This window comes from Panthera tigris, chromosome B4 (genome assembly GCF_018350195.1).
Source record: "Panthera tigris isolate Pti1 chromosome B4, P.tigris_Pti1_mat1.1, whole genome shotgun sequence".
Lineage (NCBI taxonomy): Eukaryota > Metazoa > Chordata > Mammalia > Carnivora > Felidae > Panthera > Panthera tigris.
The window spans coordinates 93,276,043-93,298,837 of NC_056666.1; the positions used below are offsets into that span (position 1 = coordinate 93,276,043).

General features: G+C 39.4%; 1 protein-coding gene across 4 annotated transcripts in view; it reads left to right on the forward strand.

Annotated features, from left to right (window-relative positions):
- Nucleotides 1-22,795, forward strand: part of YEATS4 (YEATS domain containing 4) — an 80,164-nt gene that overhangs the window by 17,115 nt on the left and 40,254 nt on the right. The window contains exon 7 of one of the 4 annotated variants that reach the window (XM_015537570.2): nt 21,023-21,463. The exons of 1 other annotated variant lie outside the window; for it this stretch is intronic. In XM_015537570.2, coding sequence (XP_015393056.1) covers nt 21,023-21,138 — 116 coding nt within the window. In that variant the 3' untranslated portion in view covers nt 21,139-21,463. Of the gene's footprint in view, nt 1-3,710; nt 4,370-21,018; nt 21,464-22,795 lie in introns of those variants that run through there. 2 more of the 4 variants (XM_042992730.1, XM_007082238.3) reach the window with 2 other exon arrangements.

A 22,795-nucleotide genomic window follows, 5' to 3' on the forward strand; every position in this document is an offset into this window, starting at 1 on the left:
AGAAAATTTTTGTAACTATGGTGACAGATGTTAACCAGATTTACTGTGATGATCATTTTGCGGCGTATACAAACATGAAATCATTATGTTCTACACCTGATACTAACATGTCAGTTATACCTCAATTTTTTAAAAAGGCCAGTAATGTGATAGAAAAATTAGCAAAGGTAAAACATAATTCATAAAAAGGAAGAGGGAGATTAGTGGTCAGCCTTAGTGGTAAAAGAGAAATACAAATTAAAATTACTCTGAAATACCATTTTTAACCTTTCAGAGTAACTGAGACCAAAAAGTTGAAACAGTAGGGAAACAGACATACAGTGCTAGTGGGATTGTAAATTGATAGAACCTTTTTTTTTTTTTTAAATGTTTATTTGGTTTTGAGACAGAGAGAGAGAGTGTGAGTGGGGGAGGGACAGAGAGAGAGACACAGAATCTGAAGCAGGCTCCAGGCTGTCAGCACAGAGTCTGATGCAAGGCTCGAACTCACGAACTGTGAGATCATGACTTGAGCCAAAGTCGGACTGTCAACTGAGCCACCCAGGTGCCCCATAAATTAATAGAAAAGAGTCACTTGGCATTCCTTCAAAGTTACAAGTACGTGTATCCTTTGCCCCAACAATGATACTTAACAGGAATTTATCCTGCAGGTGTACTGGTTATGTCACAAGTATACTGAAGTGATTATGCACAGCATACATTTTACCATTGTAAAAGAAAAAATGGAAATACCCTGCATATCAAAGGGGACAGATAAATTATGTATGTCCATTTAGTGAGGTCGTCTACAGCCTTTAAGAGAATAAGACAGCTCTAAGATATAGAGTAGGCTTTCAGATGTAATATTAAGTGAAACAGCAAGGTGCAGAGCAGTGCATATATAGTCTGATACTACTTGTTTGGGAGTGAGGAGAACAAACCACTTAGGTGTGTGCTTGTCTATGAACAAATTATTTCTGGAAATATACCAAAGAAACCTACAACTGATTATCTCCAGGAATAATCAGTGTGGGATTGGTGTGGGAGGGAGTGAAAGGAGACCTTTTTTCATCATCTACATTTTTCAGCCTTTTTATTTTGTATTATGTGTAGGTACTACTATTTTCAAAATCAATTTTAAAAATAAAAGCAATGAAAGAAATCACAAACAAAGTAAGGATTGTTTTGCCAATATAAAATTTTATGTGTATTACAAAATGTATCACAAAAAGAAAGTCCCCAGCCAGGAGTAAAATAAAGAAATATTACTGCATGCTTTTAATGTGCTAGGTGATTTACATTTATTACTTAATTTTCAGAAATCCTCTGAGAAATACAGTTTTAACTGTACCAAATAGAAAACAGATTGAGGGAGACTTACGTGATATCAGCATTTAACCAATAAGGGGCCAAGGTTATATTCGAACCGAAGTCTTTCTCATTTCACAGGGCTTTTTTGCCCTGGTTTTCCAAACCGTGCTGCTTCCAGTCAGTGATATCTTATCAAAAGTACAGCTACGCTTTAATAGGCATCAGCAGCAATTACCTGAAATGCCCACAAGATGGAAATGTTGGATGAAAGTAGGCATTTTTCTTTGTAAAGCATAATACTACACTATCCAAATGGAATATTTAAATGGATGTATTCACCTGGGTGACTCTGTCAGTTAAGCAGCTGACTTCAGCTCAGGTCATGGTCTCTTCATGGGTTCAAGCCGCATATTGGGCTCTGCTGACAGCTCAGAGCCTGGAGCCTGCTTTGGATTCTCTGTGTCTCCCTCTCTACCCCTCCCCCACTCGTGCTCTGTCTCTCTCTTTCTTTCAAAATTAAATCAACATTAAAAATAATAAATAGGTGTATTCTATTTTACAGTAATGATATTTTCTTTAGTAATTTGTTATGTAGTCAGCTAGAATGTTTTAGATACCATTTAGTGTTTCTTTGTCATATTGGTAGTTAGGATGGCTTTTTATGTATCTGGCAGTATTCCAGATACTTTGTATACATTAATTCATTTAAAATGTTTGAATAAAGTTTACATATCAACTAAAAATGGAAGTTCACAGCTCTGCTTACCCTACTTCATAAGATGCTAGGTCCTCTTTGACTAGCTGGTCATTAATACCAGTAGGAGTCATTCCACAAGCACCAAGAAAATAGAAAAGCTCAACTAAGAGCACATTATCTACCAGAATTTCTGTAAAACCACGAAGACTAGTTTGGGAGAAAGAAATAGGTCGCAAAATAAATGAAGCAATTAAAACTAGAAGTTAAGGGTGTCTGGGTGGCTCAGTCAGTTAAGTGTCTGACTCTTCGATTTTGGGCCCTGGTCATGATCTGGCAAGTAGTTCATGAGATTGAGCCCTGTGTCAAGCTCTGGGCTATCAGCACAGAGCCTGCTTGGGATTCTCTCTCTCCCTGTCTGTCTGCCCTCCCCCACTGGCATGCGAGTACACACTTTCTAAATAAATAAACTTTTAAAAAACTACACTTAAAATAGTTTTTTAATAATATGAGGTATTTGTTATAGTCTTATTATAATATACATCATAATATAGTGAGGAAAAGAGCATAAAAATAATAAATAACTTAAGAGTGGCACAGCTAATAAATGGTACAGCTGGAATTTAGACCTAAGAATTATTGCTGTCTTTTTTGAGAAAAAAAATAAAGGTTTGTTTTACCAGTGTGATTTTGTTTATATGTTTCACCTGTACATTAAGAACACTGTATGTATGTATGTGTTGGTTTTTTTTTTTTTTTTAAGTTTATTTATTTTGAGAGAGAGAGAACCAGTGAGGGAAGGACAGAGAGTGAGGGGGACAGAGGATCCGAAGCAGTCTCTGTGCTGACAGCAGAGAACCCGATGTGAGGCTCAAACTCACAAACCAGGAGATCATGATCTGAGCCAAAGTAGGACGCTTAACTGACTGAGCCACCCAGGTGCCCCTGTTTATTCTTAAATGTTTGAGAGAGAGAGAGAGAGAGAGATCGCACGCAAGAGGGGGTGCAGGGGCAGAGAGAAACTCCCAAGCAGACTCCACGTTGCCAGCACAGAGCCCAACACAGAACTCAGTCTCAGGAACCATGAGATCATGTCCTGAGATGAAACCAAGAATTGGAAACTTAGTGGACTGATCCACCTAGGCACCCCTCTTTATTTGCTTTTAATTTTTTAACATTTATTTTTATTTTTTGAGAGAGAGATCATGTGCACAAGTGGGGGAGAGGCGGAGGGAGAGGGAGAATCTTAAGCAGCCTCCACGTTGAGCTTAGGGCCCTATGTAGGGCTCCATCTCAGGACTGTGAGATCATGACCTGAGCAGAAATCAGGAGCCAGGCACTTAACCGACTAAGCCACCCAGGTGCCCTCAGAACACTGTATTTAGTTAGCTCTTCTTATTAGTTGGATGTCTCTGAGATTGTATGCCCCCTTATTTCCAAATTTGTGTATGGAAAGGAAAACAAGGACATTATGTCTTAACATCTTAATTGTAAATTTTAAACTGTGAGTGGCCAAATTTCATTCTTAGTTGTAGAAAATGTCTTAGCTTCTCTCATGAGAGTTCAGACTTTCTACCCACCTCCTTATGTTTAATGTAATATATCTTAAGTTGTTTATATTTTTTATCATGGAAACTGACCTAAGGAAATGCCATATTTATTACTCTATAACATACCTTAGACATCTGAGAAAAATGAAATAGTTCGATAAAAATGTTTTCCTTAGTTGCAGAACTTGAAGTGAAAACCAGAGAAAAATTAGAAGCTGCAAAAAAAAAAACAAGCTTTGAAATCGCAGAGCTTAAGGAGAGATTAAAGGCAAGTCGTGAAACTATAAATTGTTTAAAAAATGAAATCAGGAAACTTGAAGAAGATGATCAGACAAAAGAGATATAAACAGTTCTAAGAGAACTTGATAGTAAGCTAAGCTGAAAATAAGATGGACTTTAAAGGAGAAATGGACCGCACATGCCATGATGTTTCTTAGAGAAACGGCACATGTAGTTGTTGACCACAGATTTCTCAGCAATTAAGTCAAAGTATTTGTACTTTTCAAGCAGTGTTTAAGGAAGTGAAATATATGTGTGTAATGAGAATGAATGCTGAATAGGCATTTTATCAACCCATTTTAGGGTAATTCTAATGATGTTAAGCACAATTTAAAAAATTTTTTCGCTTTGTATGTATAGCTTATCCTTTTGACAAGCATCACAATTTCATTATAAAGTGTAAGTTGTAAAAATTTTGTACTTCCCTGGTAGAATTAGTGGTAAATTAACATGTATATTTAATTTTTTAAGTTCTTACCTGTCCCCATCCTAATAACTCTTTTGTATCTGTTGTGCCCACTGCCCAGTAAGTACTCAATAAATGTAGTTTACAGATCTTGTGTCTGCCTCTTGATGTGTTTCTTCCTCTTTGATGAAGCACCTGTAGCTCTCTTCCTACAATAATGTATCTCCATAGTACTGTGATCACACATCTCTTATTGGCACTCATTTTTGCATGGAGATGGCAAAGATCATATTTTAAGTATTACTCTGCCTAACTACCACAGTGTCATTCATTTTCACATAGAAAAATATTTCATCCCTCCTACATTTTCCAAAGATACATAGGAAGCAGCTATGCATCAGCTTCACATATGACCCCCAATTTCTCCACTTTTTCTTAGCCTGTCCTGTTCAGATCCACATGGCAAACCCTCTAGTTTTGGACTCATGTAATTTGAACATTCAGTAGTACTTAAGGCCACGTCAGCTGATCTGTGTAGGCACCCTAGGGACAATAGTAGGTAGGAAAGTATCTTGGGAAACATGTAACATTAACATTAGTTACAGAGCTCTTAAAAATAGCAACCATGTCTATACCTAATGCAAGGATTCTGTATTTTCTGTATTTACCCACTTTAGCATTTTTAGATACTTTGTATTTATCTGCCTTTTTACTTTGTTGCTCTATTTTTAAGTTGTGGAATTTATATGCATTATGGAGATTTTGCAAAGGTCTCTGTAGTCTTAAAATTTTCACCAGAGGCCCTATGGGGTTGGAGGTGGTACTTCTAATTGTGCCAGACATCATTCATCTTTCCCCTGCTTCCTACCCAATGCCCACAGTATAGGGTAGGGCCTGGGGATTGACCAGAAAAACTAATGGAGGAAAAGTCCCATTCTACTTGAGTGATCCTGGCATGGAAGATCACCCCTCCATTATTCTAGTCTGATTAGCCCCAAGAATGTGTTGGTTCAAAAAACTAAGCTTCATGGAGGTAGGTCTGACTTTGTGCATGGATGAATACAAGAATGCAAAATACGTCATCATGGCTCAGCTTTGCCCTCTGTCAGTTCTTATTTCTGTGTTGGCTTTTAATCCAAGTAGGATCTCTCCAGAGTATATAGAAAACTCTTATAACTCAAAAAGACAACCCAATTTTAAAATGGACAAAGGATTGAATAGACATTTCTCCAAGGAAATATAAATAGCCACTAGGCACATAAGGAGATGCTCAATATTAATCATTAGAAAAATGCAAATCAGAACCATCAGTAATGATGAGATACCACTTTTATACCCACCACACTGGCTATAATTGTAAACAGAACAGAACAAAAAAGTTGTTGAGAATATGAAGAAACGAACCCTCATACATGTTGCCGGTGGGAATGTAAAAAAATGTAGCCACTTAGGAAAATAGTTTGGCAATTCCTCAAAAAGTTAAGCTTAGTTACAATAATGACCCAGTAATTGTGCTAGGTGTATAACCAAGAGAAATGAAAACATGTTCATATAGAAACTCGTACATTAATGTTCATGGCAGAATTACGCATAATAGCCAAAAAGGAAACAACCCAAATATCCATCAACTAATGAAGGACTAAATAAAATATGGTATCCACACAGTGAAACATTATTCAGCCAGAAGGAAGTAAGTACTGATTCTGCTGCATCATGAAGGAACCTTAAAAACATGCTAAGTGAAAGAAGTCGGACACAAAAGCCACATATTGTATGATTCCATGTATATGAAATTGCTAAAATAGGCAAATCTGCAAAAACAAAGTTGATTACTTGCTGCCAGGGGATGGGGAGAAGGATATTTCTATTTAGGGTGATAAAATGTTCTGGAATTAGTAGTGATGATTGCACAATCTTGTGTGTATACAAAAACAATGATTTGTACATTTTAAAAATGGTTTAAATGGACATTAGAAATTTCATCTTAAAATGTTTAAACATTTTAAGTGGCAAAGTTTGTTTAGAATTATACAAACTTTGAAAATATTCTACAAGACGGGGGGGGGGGGGGTTGCCTGGGTGGCTCAGTTGGTTGTGTCCGAGTCTTGATTTCAGCTCAGGTCATGATCTCACAGTTTGTGAGTTCCAGCCCCATGTTTGCTCTGTGCTGACAGCATGGAGTCTGCTTGGGATTCTCTCATCCTCTCTTTTTGCCCCTTCCAGGCTTTCTCTCTCTAAAAATAAATAAAGTTAAAAAAATAAATAAAATTAAGTGAAAAGGAAAAACAGATGTCTTGATTATCAGAACATTGCCTCCTCCTGTTCATTATGAAGTGTCATGTGACAGTTCAGAAACATGAAACATGACTTGTGAATGATTAGAGAAGCTGATGGGCCAGGACTTCAGAAACTACTGGAGAGACTCAGGTTCAATCCTTGCTCTTCACTGCATCATTCAGTGAACTGAGATAAATAACATCATGATCCTGATATAAAAATAGGTGGCTAACGATAGGGGTTTTATTTGTGTTTTGTCCCAGCCTGGACTCTCTCATCTGGCTTTTTAATTATTTGTAGTTATTTGTAATTAATTGACCACCTAGATTCCTGTAGCTTTGTGTAATATGCCCCATGATATTCCTAACTCTGGGTAGCCTTCCCCCCACCCACCCCAGTCTGTTTACGTTCCCACTTTCGCTGGCCACCCAGCCTGGCTTACCTGCTCTCTACCCTCTAGGCTTCATTGCTCTTTAGTAATTCCTTAGTCTACCCTTAGTGAATTCATCATTGCTGCTTAAAAATTTCCAGTGAACTGAATCACCACTCCCCTTATTCACTAAATAAGAGTCATAAAACTGGAAGGGAGTTTAGAGAACATCTAATTCCTCCATTTGATGAGGGAATACAGTCTTGCAGAAATTAAATGACTCAAAGTCACACAATCTGTTGGGGCCGGAAATAGAATTTGAATTCAGCATTCTCTGACTGAACAGTCATGGTACTAACTCCATCAAGGATTAGCGAAGATTGTATGAATTGGCAGTCACCTTGGAAACTAACTTTCCAAGAATGAAGGAATGGTGTACTGTTACTGACATAGTCAAATCCCTACCATCAAAACTTTGGCTTATTCTCCGTCAGCTAATCTGGTCAAATCATGATCTCAAAATTAATGAGAATTGTCATCTCTACTTGGTTTAATTACATGCATGAATTGAAACCACAAGTCTATTTACTCTTATTGTGCACATCAGCAGATGACCTCAGTTCTTACATCATTGAAATCACTGATGCCATTCAAATTGACCCTGTTAACTTCCAGCCATACAAAGTTTCTCTTTGTTCTTACCAAATCCTGCTTTCTTTCATCTCGCTAATGTTCTTCCCATCTGTAGTTTTGATTCCAGTCTATACTATCTACTACTGCAAATTTATAATTGGGAGAAAATCACTTCACTTTTCCTGAGCTTCATTTTGCATTAGTGAATGTGAATATCCTACCCACCTCATAGAATTCTGTTTAAGGGAAAGTGAAATAGCATATGTAAAAGTACTTTGGTAGGAATAAAGAATAATAACACTAGCTGTTTGTAAAAATTTTCAACAAAATATTTGCTAACTGAATCCAGCAACATATAGAAAGGAGTAAGTGATCTCATGATCAAGTGGGATTTATCCCAGGAATACAAGGTTGGTTCAACATGTAAAAACCAATCTGCGTTACAGGCTGTTAGGGGTTGAATGGTGTCTCTTGAAAAGTTGTAAGTTGAAGTCCTAATGCCCAGTACTTCAGGATATGACTGTATTTGGAGATAGGGCCTTTAATGGGGTAATTAAGTCAAAATGAGGTCATTAGGGTGGATCTTAATTCAGTATGGCTGGATCCTTATAAAAAGCTTAGGAAGACCATATGGAGACATAGGGAGAAGATAGCCAGCTACAAGCCGTGGAGAGAGGCCTCAGAAGAAACCAACCCTGATGACACATTAAACTTTCTGTTGTTTATGCCACCTAACCTGTGGGACTTTGTCATGGCAACCCCAGCCAACTAATAAATTGGCCAAATTAAAAGACTAAAGGATAAAAGCTACATGGTCATCTCAATAAATGCAGAAAAAGCATTTGACCAAAATCCAACACCCTCTTATGATAGAAATACACAACAAACTAGGACTATAAAGGAACTTCCTCAACCTGATAAAGGGCATTTAAGAAAAACTCATAGTGAACATTATAAATAATTGTGAAGGACTATATGCTTTTCCCCCCTAACATCAGGAACAAGACAAGGATGTTTGTTTTGACCACATCTATTCAACATTGTGCTGGAGATTCTAGCCAGGGCAACCAGGCAAGAAAAAGAAATAAAAAGCATCCAGATCAGAAAGGAAGATGTAAAATTATCTCTATTTGTAGACAACATGATGTTGTACTTAGAAAAATCCCAGGAAGTAAACACACACACAAACTAGTAGAGCTAATAAATGCATCCATCAGGGTTGCAGGATACATGATCAATATACAAAAGTTGGTTATATTTCTATACACTAGCAATGAACTGAAAATAAAATTAAGAAAACAGTTTTATTTATAATTGAATAAAAAAGAATAAAATACGAATATAACACCTAAAGTTCAAGCAACCAAAGAGAAAATAGATAAGTTGGACTTCATAATTAAAAACTTTTTGCTTCAGGACATCTGAGTGGCTCAGTTGGTTAAGCATCCGACTCTTGGTTTCAGCTCAGGTCATGATCTCATGGTTCATAGTTTTGAGCCCCGTGTCTAGCTCCACACTGGCGGAGCTTACTTGGGATTCTCTCTCTTTCTCTCTCTCTGTCCCTCCCCCACTCATGCTCTCTCTCTCTCTCAAAAAAAATAAATAAATAAACTAAAAAACAAAAACAAAAAACTTTATGCTTCAAAGGACATTACCAAGAAAGTGAAAAAACAATCCACAGGATGTGAGAAAATATTTGCAAATCATATATCTGAAAAGAGGCTAGTATCCAGAACATATGAAGAACTCCTACAACTCAGTAATAAAAAGACAACCAATTAGAAATTGGGCAAAAGATTTCTATAGACATTTCTCCAAAGAAATATAAATGGCCAATAAGCACATGAAAAGATGCTCAACATCATTTGTTATTAGAGAAATGCAAATCAGAACCATCATGAGGTATTACTTCACTAGGATGACTATCATAGAAGAGACAGACAATAGCAAGTGTTTACAAGGATGTGGAGAAATTGAAACTCTCACACATTGCTGATGAGAATGTAAATCAGCGTGGGTTCTGATGGAAATAGTTTGGGAGTTCCTTAAAAAGTTAACATTAGGGTGCCTGGGTGGCTTGGTCAGGTAAGCAACCGACTTTGGCTCAGGTCATGGATCTCATGGTTCATGAGTTCGAGCCCTGCGTTGGGCTCTGTGCTGGCAGCTCAGAACCTGGAGCCTGCTCGGATTCTGTGTCTTCCTCTATCTGTGCCTCTCCCCCACTCATGCTCTGTTTCTCTAATTTTCAAAAATGAATATGTGTTTAAAAAAAAAAAAGTTAAACATAAGTGTGCCTGACTGGCTCAGTTGGTGGAACGTGAGGCTCTTGATTTCGGAGTTGTGAGTTTGAGCCCTGCATTGGGTGTACAGATTGCTTAAATAAATAAACTTAAAAAAAAAAAAAGTTACACATAGAGTTACTATGTGACCTAGCAATTCTACCTCTAGGTATATAGCTAAAATAATTGGAAACATATGTCCATGGAAAAACTTGTACATGAATATTTGTATGAGTATTATTCATTATAGCCCCAAATAGAAACAATCCAAATGTCCATCAGCTGATGCATGGATAAATCAAATTTGGTATATCAATACAATGGATTATTCAGCAGTAAAAGTGAAGTGTTATGTTACAATATGGATAGACCATATAGACATTATGCTGAATGAAAGATGCCAGACACAAAGGCCATATATTGTATCATTCCACTTATATGAAATATATGTAATAGGCAAAAACAGAGATAGAAAGTGATTAGGGCTTAGGGACACCTGGCTTGCTTAGTTAGTAGAGCACGTGACTTCATCTTGGGGTCATGGGTTCAAGTCCCACATTGGGTGTAGAGCTTACTTTTAAAAAAAATTAAAATAAAAAAAAAAAAAAGAAGAGTGATTAGGGTTTGCCAGGGGATGAGGGTTGAGGGTAGGGAGTAACTGGATACAGGATTTCTTTTGGGAGTGATGAAAATGTATCTGGCACTGGATAGTGGTGATGGTTGCACAACCTTGTGAATATACTAAAAAGCCACTGACTTGTACACTTTATGGTTTGTGAATTACACTTCAATTTTTAAAAATAATGCTAAGTGTTACCATTGACTGAATACTTTATGGCCCCAAACTGAGCTAAAGACAATCCAATGAAGTGCCTGGGTGGCTCAGTCGGTTGAGCGTCTGACTTCAGCTCAGGTCATGATCTCGTGGTTTGTGAATTCAAGCCCCACGTCAGGCTCTGTGCTGATAGCTCAGAGCCTGGAGCCTGCTTCGGATTCTGTGTCTCCCTCTCTCTCTACCCCTCCCCCACTCACACTTTGTCTCTCTCTCTCTCTCTCAAAAAATAAGTAAGCATTTTTTAAAAATTTAAAAAGAAGACAACTTGGTGAATGCATATGATTATCCCATTTTACAAATTAGAAAAGTGAGATTCAAGGAGATTAAGTGTTTAACCAAGTGTTTACACATATTAGAAAGCATTTGAACTGGGCAGACTCAGGTCTAACTCCAAAACCCCAATGCCTAATCACTTCTCCCAGCACCAAGCTGTCCTGATCAAAAATCATTAATAATTCCCATTATATATCTGAAAATGCCCAAATATTTGTATGTGTATATAAACAACATTTCAATATATATGCCATATGTAGTAATATATATAACATATAACATTATATATAATATATGTAACATTATATACACTGCCCAACATAGTACACATATGTAGAATATAATACATATAATATATAATAATATAGATATGGGTGTGTGTGTATATTATCCACAAATCAATAAAGTCAACTCAACAGAAAAATGTGCAAAGAATATGACCAAGTAATTCAAATGAAAAATACAAATGGTCAATAAACATTTGAAAATATCTGTAAACTCGCTTGTTATTGGGGGAATGTAAATGAATGCAAGACCATTTCTCATTCACTGTAGAGACAAAATTTAAAGATTTCTAATAAACAGTGTCACAGAAGAGTGAATAGGGGGGTTGGCATTCATACACTGCTGGTGTGCATTAAGATTATTAATAGTGTAATATTATCTATTAGGATTGTATATTTATCATTTAATCAAATAATTTCACTACTAGGAAACACTCTCCTATGTACAGACGGATGTTAATTGCTTGTTTGTAATAGTGAAAAATTGGATATAAACTAAATGCCTACCGATGTGTATACAACTTTATGTAAATTCTTAGAAAAGTAATTAACAGAAGTTACTTTTGAGGATAGCAGTGACATTGGAGTAGATGTTGGGGAGGATGAGTAAAGGGCTAACAAAACCTTTTTCCCTTTCTGCTTGAGAATTTGACTCTGCTTGAGAATTTGGTTTCTCAGGCAATGTGATAAAGACAGTATGTCAATCATGCCGCCAGGCAACACTGTGCATGGGGAAGGCGATCTCTGTTTGGTAAACAACGTCTGGAGTGAGAGAACAATCAGTCCAGGCAGAAAGTCACATCCTTGGACTTCCCTGAGTGCTGTGACTCTAAGTAATTGGTGTGTCTCTCACAGGAACTCTAGAAACTATACCTAGGAAGTGGTTGTAAGAGATATTGGCTCCTGCAGGGAGTAGGGCCTGTAAGCCAAGGTAGCTTCTATGTTTGCCTGATGGGCACCTTGCTTCCTTGAATCTGCAGTGCATGCTCAACAGACTGCTGCAATGACTCCTGGGAGCACGTGCCCATGTCCTGATGGCCGTCTGTGGTTCCCAGGCTGTAGCCTTTGGAGTGTCTAAATGCGGTCTATAGTCAAGTTGTGAGTCAAGGTGTAACTGAACCTAAGATCTCCCCTGTTGGGCAGAGTCAGAAAGGCTTTCATGGCAAACTGAAAATAAATTTGTAAGTTAAAAAATTAGTTTACACACATCCTCCATTTCAACCAGTAGAACCTTCATGCTATTCCTCAAATGTACTACCCTGCACTCTCCTGCTATTGCACCTTCCATCTTCTTCCTTTGTTAAAATATTTCCTTTCTTCCAGGCCCAAATTTCCCTCTCCCTCCTCCCAACTAAGCTCACTTCCTCTGACCCATCATAGTATCTTGTTTGCCTCTCTTTTGTGTTGTTATTCATCCTGTGGTGAAAGTATGATATACTTCTATTACCATCCTTCACACTTTTTTTCACTCTTGGCAAAAGAGGGTGAGTTGGCTTTGTTTATCTTGATGATTGTATATAAAGCGCTTGACATGCCTAGCATACAGGAAGTGCTCAATAAACCATCACTGGCCTTTTAGTGTTCTCTGTCACTTAACTTTTAGGACCTGCCCGGGGTCTATTCCACACTAGGGCACAATTCTAGTTGCAGATCTTGGCTTTTTCTTCATCTACTCTAGCCTGTCCCAGTGCTAGGCACAGAGTCTTGTCCAGCTGTGTCCCAAGATATCACAAGCACAAATAAGCCAAAGGTGAAAACTGACTTTGGCCTGAAATGTACCATTCATGTGGGTCTACTTATGCCGAGGTTGTTTCTGTACTTAAGACTTTGGAAAATTAGACAAAATTTATAGTGTGTTTTTATTGAGTTTGATGACCAGAACTAAGCTATTTTTATCTCTCAAAGAGCAATCTAAAGTGTCAGGACTGCCCTGTCCAGTCTTCTATAGTAGAGGTCTGCAAACATTATCCAAAAGGGCCAGGCAGTATTTTAGGCCTTGTGGGGCTATACATTCTCTGTCACTGCTGCTCAGTTCTGCTATTGTAACATGAAATCGGCCGTCCCTAAACAAATGAGCACTGTGTTCCAACGAAAATGCATTTAATGACACGGAGATTTGAATTTCGTAAAATTTCCACATCATACAATATTTTCCTTTGTTTGATTTTTTTTTCCAAGCACTGAGAACGTTAACAAACAAACAAACAAAACCATCCTTAGTTCCCAGGCCATGGGAAAACAGGCTGAGGGCCACATACAGCCCCAGAGCCACAGTCTGCTTATTCTTGGGTTTCCAAGGCTAGGAATGTACAAGAATCGCCAACCCCAAGAGGGAGCTCTAGGATTTGCTCTGTGAATTCAAAGTAAAAACCCGAGTTTGGGCCTTTGTCAATGTTCTGAGCCCACTTAGGTTAGCCCAAGTTACCCGATACAAAAGAGATTTGCAAAAGAACCGTGAATCTTAAGCACAATGACTCATTTCTTCTGTTTAATCTTACCGAGGCTTGTCACCTCCCTGCTTCATGAGTAGCTGCAAAGGCATTCAGTCTGAGGAATTCATTTCCTAACCTCCTAAACTGACTGCAGTTCAGTTTCTTCCTTCACTCTGATGCCCTCATCATCAGAGACCTTGAGGCCATATCCAACTGGGCATTTTCAGAGTTTATCTTATCTAACTGAATTGACCACTTTCTTTTCCTAGAAACTTCCTCTCTCTTTCTTCTCTGCCCTCCTCTCTCTGTGATTTTTTTCTGTTTGCTTTTTCACCGGTCCTTTTGGCCAATTTTTCTCAGTTTCCTTTAGTGTTCCTTCTTTCCCTTTGTTAATCCTATAAATATTTTCTATTTTCTATGGTTCTATCTTGAACCAGAATATTTTTTTTCATACTTACCCCTGGCTGCAAATACTGTTTGTATGCTAATTGTCCCAAGCCAGGATATCCAGCCCAAATTCCCATGCTAAACTCTGGACTGTACATTCATCTATCTCCTTGACAGTAGGTTTAGATGTTCTTTGAGCATCTCAGTTGAACATGTCCAAAACTTAAGTTATTGTCCTCTATTCTGATCTTCTCACCATCACAAATTCCCTGCCTTGGTAAATGGCATCAGTACCGATCCATCTTGCCATATTGTCAGTAGTAGATAGGATCTCCCCAACCTAGGCTCCTCTGGTTGAGAACTACAATCACCATTCACAGAGGTGAATCCTGTGGCCCTTCCCCCTGGCCAGACATGATTATATTTGGGTGGATGATTCAGATTATCTCCTGGGATTATTCTCAGCCATTATTGGTACTTGGACTACAGATGATGCAGCTGTGTGCCTGGAGAATAGAGAATTGGTCTATAGAGAGAGATTGAAATTGATGCACAAAGAAGAAGAGTAGAAGAAATGACCCAGAAAGAATAATCTTGCCATCCCAACTTCCCACTTGCCTGTGCCTTGCCTATAGGGCTGCCTCTGTCCTTGAGTCACCACCCTCTGGTATAAAATAGCTTGCTTCTGGGGCACCTGGGTGGCTCAGTCGGTCGGGCGGCCGACTTCGGCTCAGGTCATGATCTCGCGGTCTGTGGGTTCGAGCCCCGCGTCGGGCTCTGTGCTGACAGCTCAGAGCCTGGAGCCTGTTTCAGATTCTGTGTCTCCCTCTCTCTCAGACCCTCTCCCGTTCATGCTCTGTCTCTCTCTGTCTCAAAAATAAATAAACGTTTAAAAATAAATAAATAAAATAGCTTGCTTCTAACCTCTTGTACTTAATTACTATATTAAATTTTCTCTTTTGAATTACCTAACATGAATTTTGCATCCCTGTCTGGACCCTGACTAATGTAAATATCTTTGCAAATAAGCACAGAATGTTGACAGCATTTACTTTAAGAGCTATTTATGTTTCACTGTACAAATCTGCACCATTTACTTCATCATTTGGCGATTGATGAAAACTTGTTTCCAAGTTTTTTGCTACTACAGTTAGTTCTGTAATGAACATCTTTGCATATATATGTATTTTTATAGGGCAAAGTAAAATTGCTAGAAGTAATATTTCTAGGTCGAAAAGGGGGATATGCATTTTTTAATTTTAATATTATTCTCAAATTTCTCCCAAAAGTTTGCACCAATTTATACTATTGACAATTGTACATTAGAGTGCCTGTTTACACTCCTGGCCAACTTTTTGTCGATCTCACAGGTGAAAAATATTCCATTGTTTCGATTTGCTTTTCTCTGCATTCTGAATGAAAATAAGTATCTTTTCATACACTTACTGGCTCTTTGTATTTCTTGTTCTGTGAACTGCCATGTAACAGGTTTTATTTTTTGCTCTGTTTTACTAAATATTATATAGCATGAACTTTATCTAAAACAATAATAAAACCAACACCATCAATAAAGACTGCATATTATTTCATTCTGATTATACCATAATTATTCTTTTATTATTAGATATTTAGATTGTCCCCAATTTTTTTCATAACACTTATAAGTTCTTGGATAAGGAGTTATGAGGACATAAGGGTGTGTGTGTGTGTGTGTGTGTGTGTGTGTGTGTGTTTAAGGCTTTTGACAATTGCCAATTGCCCAATGGAAAGTCCATCCCAGTTTGCATTCTCACCAGCAGACTGTGAGTGTGCCCATTTCCCCATACAAAAGTATTCAGCCAAGAGGTAATTTCTGGAGTTTGTGTCATGAACTGCCCATACAAAATGATCTGCAGCCCAAGTGGTCAGTCTCCAGAATTGCAGGTTTGAGGCTCCAGCATGAGCAGATTTCTTTATTCATCACTGTGAAGTTAAAACTACAGACCAGTCCTTTTCAATATGTTCTCATTCATTCCACAACAATTTATTGAACATCTATTGTGCTGGGAGGCTTTTTTCTTGTCCCGGAGGTCTCCCATCAAAAAGGGTGAGCCACGGTTACACATAATTAAAAATACCATAGTATTGAGAAAATGCTTGGGTGTTGGAGAAAGCCCATCACAGACTTGTGGAACTTGGGCAGGGTGCTTAACTTCTCCAAACTTCAGTTTTCTTTTGCATACAGTTGACATCATGAAACTGATCAGAGGATGGTGTTAAAAGGCCTGAGTGCCTGGCACATGTAGGTGTTCGCATAGGGAGTAAAAATGTGGGCTCTGGAGTTGGGCTACATGGTTTGAATCTTGGCTCCATTGCTGACTGGCTTTGTGACCTCAGGCAAATTATTCAACCTCTGTGCCTTCTTTCCTCAATTTAAAGTGGGCAGAAACATACTTACCTCATACTGTCATTGAGAAGATCAAATGAGATGATACATGTAAAGTACTTAGATAGTACCTAGACCTACTAAGTACTCAATTAATATGTTATTTTTTAAACAGCTTTATTGAAGTATAATGTACATACAGGCATATTTCATTTTATTGTGCTTTAGTTTATTGTACTTCACAGATACTGTGTTTGTTATAAATTGAAAGTTTAAGACTTCAGTGGAGGAAGAAACTGCAGATGTGGTAGAAACAGTAAGAGAACTAGAGTGAGAAGTGGAGCCTGAAGATGGGACTGAAGTTGTTGCAATCTTATGATAAAACTGGAACACATGAGGAGTTGCTTCTTACAGATGAGCAAAGAAAGTGCTTTTTTTTTTTTTTTAGTTTTTTTTTTTTAATGTTTATTTATTTTTGAGAAAGAGAGAGAGAGACAGAGCATAAGCTGGGGAGGAGCAGAGAGAGAGGAAAACACAGAATCCGAAGCAGGCTCCAGGCTTTGAGCTGTCAGCACAGAGCCCAACACAGGGCTCGAACCTACAAACTGCGAGATTTTGACCTGAGCCGAAGTCGGACGCCTAACCGACTGAACCACCCAGGTACCCTGAAAGTGGTGGAATCTACTCCTGGTGAAGATGCTGTGAAGATTGTTGAAATGACAGCAAAGGATTTGGAATATTATATAAACTTAGTTGATGCTGTCAAACAGCATCACGTGCTACAGAGAAATCATTTGTGAAAGAAGAGTTGATTGATGCGGCAGACTTCATTGTGGTCTTTTTTTTTTTTTTTTGAAGATTTCTTTATTATTTTTAAGTAATTGCTACAACCAACATGGAGCTCAAACTCACAGCCCTGAGATCAGGAGTCGTACGTTCCACCAAGCCAGCCAGGTGCCCCCTTTGTGGTCTGACTTTTTTTTTTTTTTTTAAATTTTTTTTTTTTAACGTTTATTTTTGAGACAGAGAGAGACAGAGCATGAATGGGGGAGGGACAGAGAGAGAGGAAGACGCAGAATCGGAAGCAGGCTCCAGGCTCTGAGCCATCAGCCCAGAGCCCGACGCAGGGCTCGAACTCACGGGCCGCGAGATTGTGACCTGAGCTGAAGTCGGACGCTTAACGACTGAGCCACTCAGGCGCCCCTGGTCTTACTTTAAGAAATGGCCACAGCCACCCCAACCTCATCAGTCAGCAGCCGTGAACATCGAGGTAAGACCCTACGCAAGCAAAAAGATTACAACTCATTGGAAGCTTAGATGATGGTTAGCATTTTTTTAGCAATATTTTTAAAATAAGGTATGTGCCTTGGCTTTTTTGGGACATAATGCTAGTGCACACTGAATAGCCTATAGCATAGCGTAAACATAACTTTGATATGCACTGGGAAACCAAAAACTTCATTTGACTTGCTATGTTGCAGTGGTCTGGAACCAAATGTGCAGTGTCTGCAAGGTACACCTGTATCGTCATGGGCTGAATTGTGTACCCTCCCAAATTCCTCTGTCAAAGTTCCGACCCCCAGTATCTCCAAATAGAATTGTATTTCGAGATTAGATCTCTCAAGATGTAATTAAATTAAAAGGAGATCATTAGGGTGGACTCTAATCCAATATGGCTGGTGTCCTTAAAAGAAGGGGACATTTGGACACAGACATGTATAGAGGGAAGATGATATGAAGATAAAATGAGAAGACCATCTGCAGGCTAAAGAGAGAGGCCTGGAATAGATCCCTCCCTCACAGCCCTCAGAAGGACCTGACCCTGCCCACATTTTGATCTTGGACAAAGATCGAAGAGAAAATAAATTTGTGTTGTTTAAAGCCACCCAATCTGTGGTATTTGTTACAGCACCCCTAGCAAACCAATATACACACCATAAGATTCACCCACTTTTGTGTATAATTCAATGATTTTTAGTAAATTAACAGAGTCATTCAATCTAATACTAGAATATTTTCTTCACTCCCAAAAGAAACCTTGCCTCCATTTGCATTCACTCCCCAATTCCCACCTTCAGCCCCAGACGGCCACTCATTTTCTGTGTGCATAGATTTGCCTTTTCTGGACATTTCATATAAATCATCTCCAATGATCAGGAAATTTTACATGTCAAGAGTCAGCACATTCTATATCCTGATTTTCTATTTGTCACAATGTCTTATATTGAGTCCACATAAATAAGACAAAAAATATTATATGTACTGCAGAATAGTCGTATGGGGACTGAAATATTCAGTCAAAATGACCATTGTAATTATAAATAAGAAATTATTGCTGGGGCGCCTGGGTGGCTCAGTTAAGCATCCGACTTGGGCTCAGATGATAATCTCGCTGCTCGTGGGTTTGAGCCTGCCTAGGGCTCTGTGCTGCTGACATCTCAGAGCCTGGAGCCTGCTTCAGATTCTGTGTCTCCCTCTTTCTCTCTCTGCCCTTCCCCCGTTCTCACGCTGTCTGTGTCTCTCAAAAATAAATGAAAGTTTAAAATTAAAAAAAAAAAAGAAATTATTGCTTGTTCTTCTCAGTCACTAGGGAAAAAACACTGAAGACTTTGAGGGAGAGTTTCTGTAGAGGTGCAGCAGGGTAGAGACACCCCTAGAAGGTAGCAGCTGAACTGCTCATGAAAACCGCTTCTGCGCTGAGATCTGAACGGACAAGTTGCTCCCCAGAGCTGCTCAGGCACATCTGGTAACTAATCGGGACATTCCATCAAGGCCACATGTTCGGGGCCACGCCTAGAGGGCGGAGCATCTACACTGCCAAAGACAGTGTGGAGGCTGCACAAAGACTGGGCTCTGTGCAATGCCCCTTTTGTTGAAAAGACCCATTTAGATGAAATCTATCTGGGGCATTATGTCAAAACTGCAAAAGGAGAAGTCTTTGCTTTTCTCACCTGGAAGAGTCAGCGCCTCTGTTGAGTTTACCAACCCTTAGTAACCATAAACTGAAACTCTGGATCATCGGTATGCATATGCATACACATGTAACCATTTATTCAAGAATATTTATTAAGTGCCTTCTGTGTGCCAGGTACCTTTCTAAGCACTTGGGAATATATCAGTGAATAAACAAAGGTCCCTGTGCTTGTGGTGCTGGCATTCTAGAGAGAAAGTCAGCACATAAACACTAAACATAGTAATAATAAAGAAGTGAACTAAAGTGTGAAGTCAAAAGGTGTTAAGTTAGAAAATTAAAGCAAGGCAAAGGGGTTGGGAGTGCCTGGGGTTGAGCAGGGACAAGGTTGCAACTTTATTTTTTTTTTAAACCACTTTACTGGTGTGTGATTGACATAAAGCTGTACATATTTAATGTGTTAACTTGCTAAGTTTGAAGAGACATATGTATCAGTGAAACTATCACCACTCTATGCTTTCAACAGAGCCATCACTTCCAAAAGTTTCCTCCTGCCCTCTATTTATTATTCTTTTATGTCATAAAGTTGCAATCTTAAATAGGGTGATTTATTTTCACCTTGTTGAGAAGGTGTCATTAGAGCAAGACAGAAAGAAGAGGATGGAGTTAGCTAGCAATTATCTGTGGAAAAGTGATCCAGGCAGAAGGAACAGCCAGAGTATGCTCTCTAAAGCAAAAGCAATTACAAGGAGCACCCAAGAGGCCACCGTGGCTGGAACTGAGTGAGCAAGGGAAGAGCGGCAGAAGTGAGAGCTTTTTGCAAGGGCTTCAGTTGTTACTCCAAGTGAGATGGGAAACCGGAAGAATAGTGTAAGTGGACTTAAGTTTGGAAAAGATCCCCCTGGATGGACTGGAGGGGAACAAAGATAGAAGCAGAACATGGGTTAGGAGCCTATTTCAGAATCCAGATAAGAGATGACGGTGGTTGAGGTTGGGAGCAGTGGACATGCTATGTTTGTGCAACTGGAGATTCATTTGTCTTGCAAATATTCGTAGGCACTGTGATGTGCGCTGGGATGCTGTGGTGACCAGCCTAGTGGCAGTCCCTCCCTAATTACTGTAAACAATGGTAATAGTTAACATGGATAGACGGCTTGCTCCAAGTCAGGTTGTCTTTAAAAGGTTGAAAGGTATTTTCTCAGTGAACCCAGATCAACTTCTAAAACTCAGGCTACACTGTTGTTTGTCCCCGTTAAAGGTGAGGGAAGTCAAATCCCGAGAGGGTACTAGCCCAAACTTGCACAATCAGGCCAAAGTCAGAATTCAAGCGCATAGGGTTGTGTTCCAGAATGCCTCCCTTAAAAGTGGCAGCCATGATGGGGGTTATAATAGTATGACATGGGAAGGAGGGGATGACATCGAAGCTGAGATTTAACTGTTTGCCAGGAGATGGGTGGGTGTAGGGAGAGGAGAAAGCAGGAGTGAGGAAGGGAATGTCCCAGGTACAGGGAAGATCATGTACAAAGACAGACCTAGAAGTGAGAAAGCAGGACCTTGGAAAGACTGAAAAAACTCCCACCGTGTTGTTGGATCTCCAAGTGTATAGGGGGGAGTGATAGAGAATGAACCAGAAAAACAGGCAGCGAATACAACTTTGGATTAATACATCTGTGGATCAATAGTCTACTAATTGCACATTTGTCTTTAATATTTCCTTCCTGGGATCTCCTGCTGCAAATATATCAATTGAAAGACAGTGGACCTTGGAGTCAGAGAAACAATGACAGCCCAAGGAGCAGCTTGCTGCAGAAAGGCTAAAGACCCCAGATCTCCACCACCCCCTCCATCCAACCCAAATAAGTATACTAAGTAAAGCCATGAGCTAGCTATGCAAACACAGCTTCAAGAAAAGTCCTCTGCCCCATTTCCATCTAATCCTTTTGGAGCCTCTGTTACAGACAAACCTAACTGAATCCTGCTCTGCCATTTCTTAGCTTTAACACGAATTATTTCACATCTATAAACTTAATTTATCTATTCTATAAAATTAACATAATGTTACCCATCTCAGGATTATTATCACTCTAACTGAGCTAATGCATACAAACTGCATATTTGACATTTTCTATTCATTTACAAAACTCACATCTAAATAACAATTCCACATTCCAATAAAAAGTGCATTTTGATTATTCCCAAAATTGGATAAATGGTTTAGTCTTATATGATACAAGAATAAATGTTTAAGTTCCACAAACTCCATCCACTTTTGTCCAGAACTTTCTATTTACTTCCAAATAAGATGGGAAATTCTTGGCATATGATGTCTAGAAGTAAGGGAATGCATTGACTTTTCAAGCAGAGAATCCCCTGGACTTTGAGAGTAAGAGCTCAGCTCTTACTCTCTTCTGGCCCACTGAGAAGTGCCCAGACATCGAAACCAGACTAATTTGGGATTAACTGGAGCGACGTAGTTGATTGCTCATCGGCAGCAATGGAAATGAGCTTGCACTGCCTTGCGCTTACTTGGCTTTCTTTCTCGGGAGAAATGTTGCCATAAATTGTTTTGTGAGACACCAACAACTTGGCAAGGAAGAAAGTCTTCCACAAAATATTATAGCCATTGGGAGGGCAAAACTCTGGGAAGTCCACCCACATTCTTGCAGGATGCAGCTAGACATCTGCAAAGAACATAAGCAGCGCAGCTCAAAAGCCATAGTATCGTGCAAGGTGTGAGCCCACATGCAGAAGGATCAGTACTTTGTCCTCAAAGCCAGGTACCCTGAAACTTGTTTCCCCAGTTGGCCTTTGTACCCCTCTATTCTAGTATTTCTAACTTAAGTTGTTAAATGGGCAAAAGTCGGTGTACTCAGGGGTTCCAAATAAGTATTTAGTCTCACAGAAGTATTTGGAGCTGGTAATGGACCCAGTGACAGGGACCATTTCAAAGTAAGTACGGATCCAGAAATGGGAGAGAAATGCCCTTAATGCTTGGTCAGAGGTGGTACATCTATAAACGCCTAGACTGTCTGTGTGTGGAGACAGGTGGGGAAAAGCATGTGGGCAGGGAGGTGACCACATGTGAAGTGGAGTCTGAGGGGGATGGGGTCTGTGAGGGCAAGGCAGGTGAGAGCCTCGGCCGAGGGGGGAAGGGTGGGGGACAGAGAACGTAGGAGGGGTCAGCAGCCCTTCTTTAACTGTCATGTGCGTCACTGCCTGAAGGTGGCATCTCTCACTCTGAAGGATTCCTATGAAGATTAAGAAGCCTTGAAATACTTTTTTGGGAGGTCAGTGCACATCTGTTTCCTATTTGTCATGTTCTGTCAGCACTTCTGTGAGAACAGAGCCATTACACCAGCCTTGGAAGCCAGAGGCAGCTGGATCCTCCAGGCCTGGCATCTCCCGGGCCCACGGTCCCACCTCCTCAAGTGGCAAAAGAGTAGAAAACACCATTGCATCCCATCTCGGCTTCTGCCGCCCCCACTCTCACCTGTACTGTGTGCTTCAAAGAGCAAACAGGTACAAAGAAT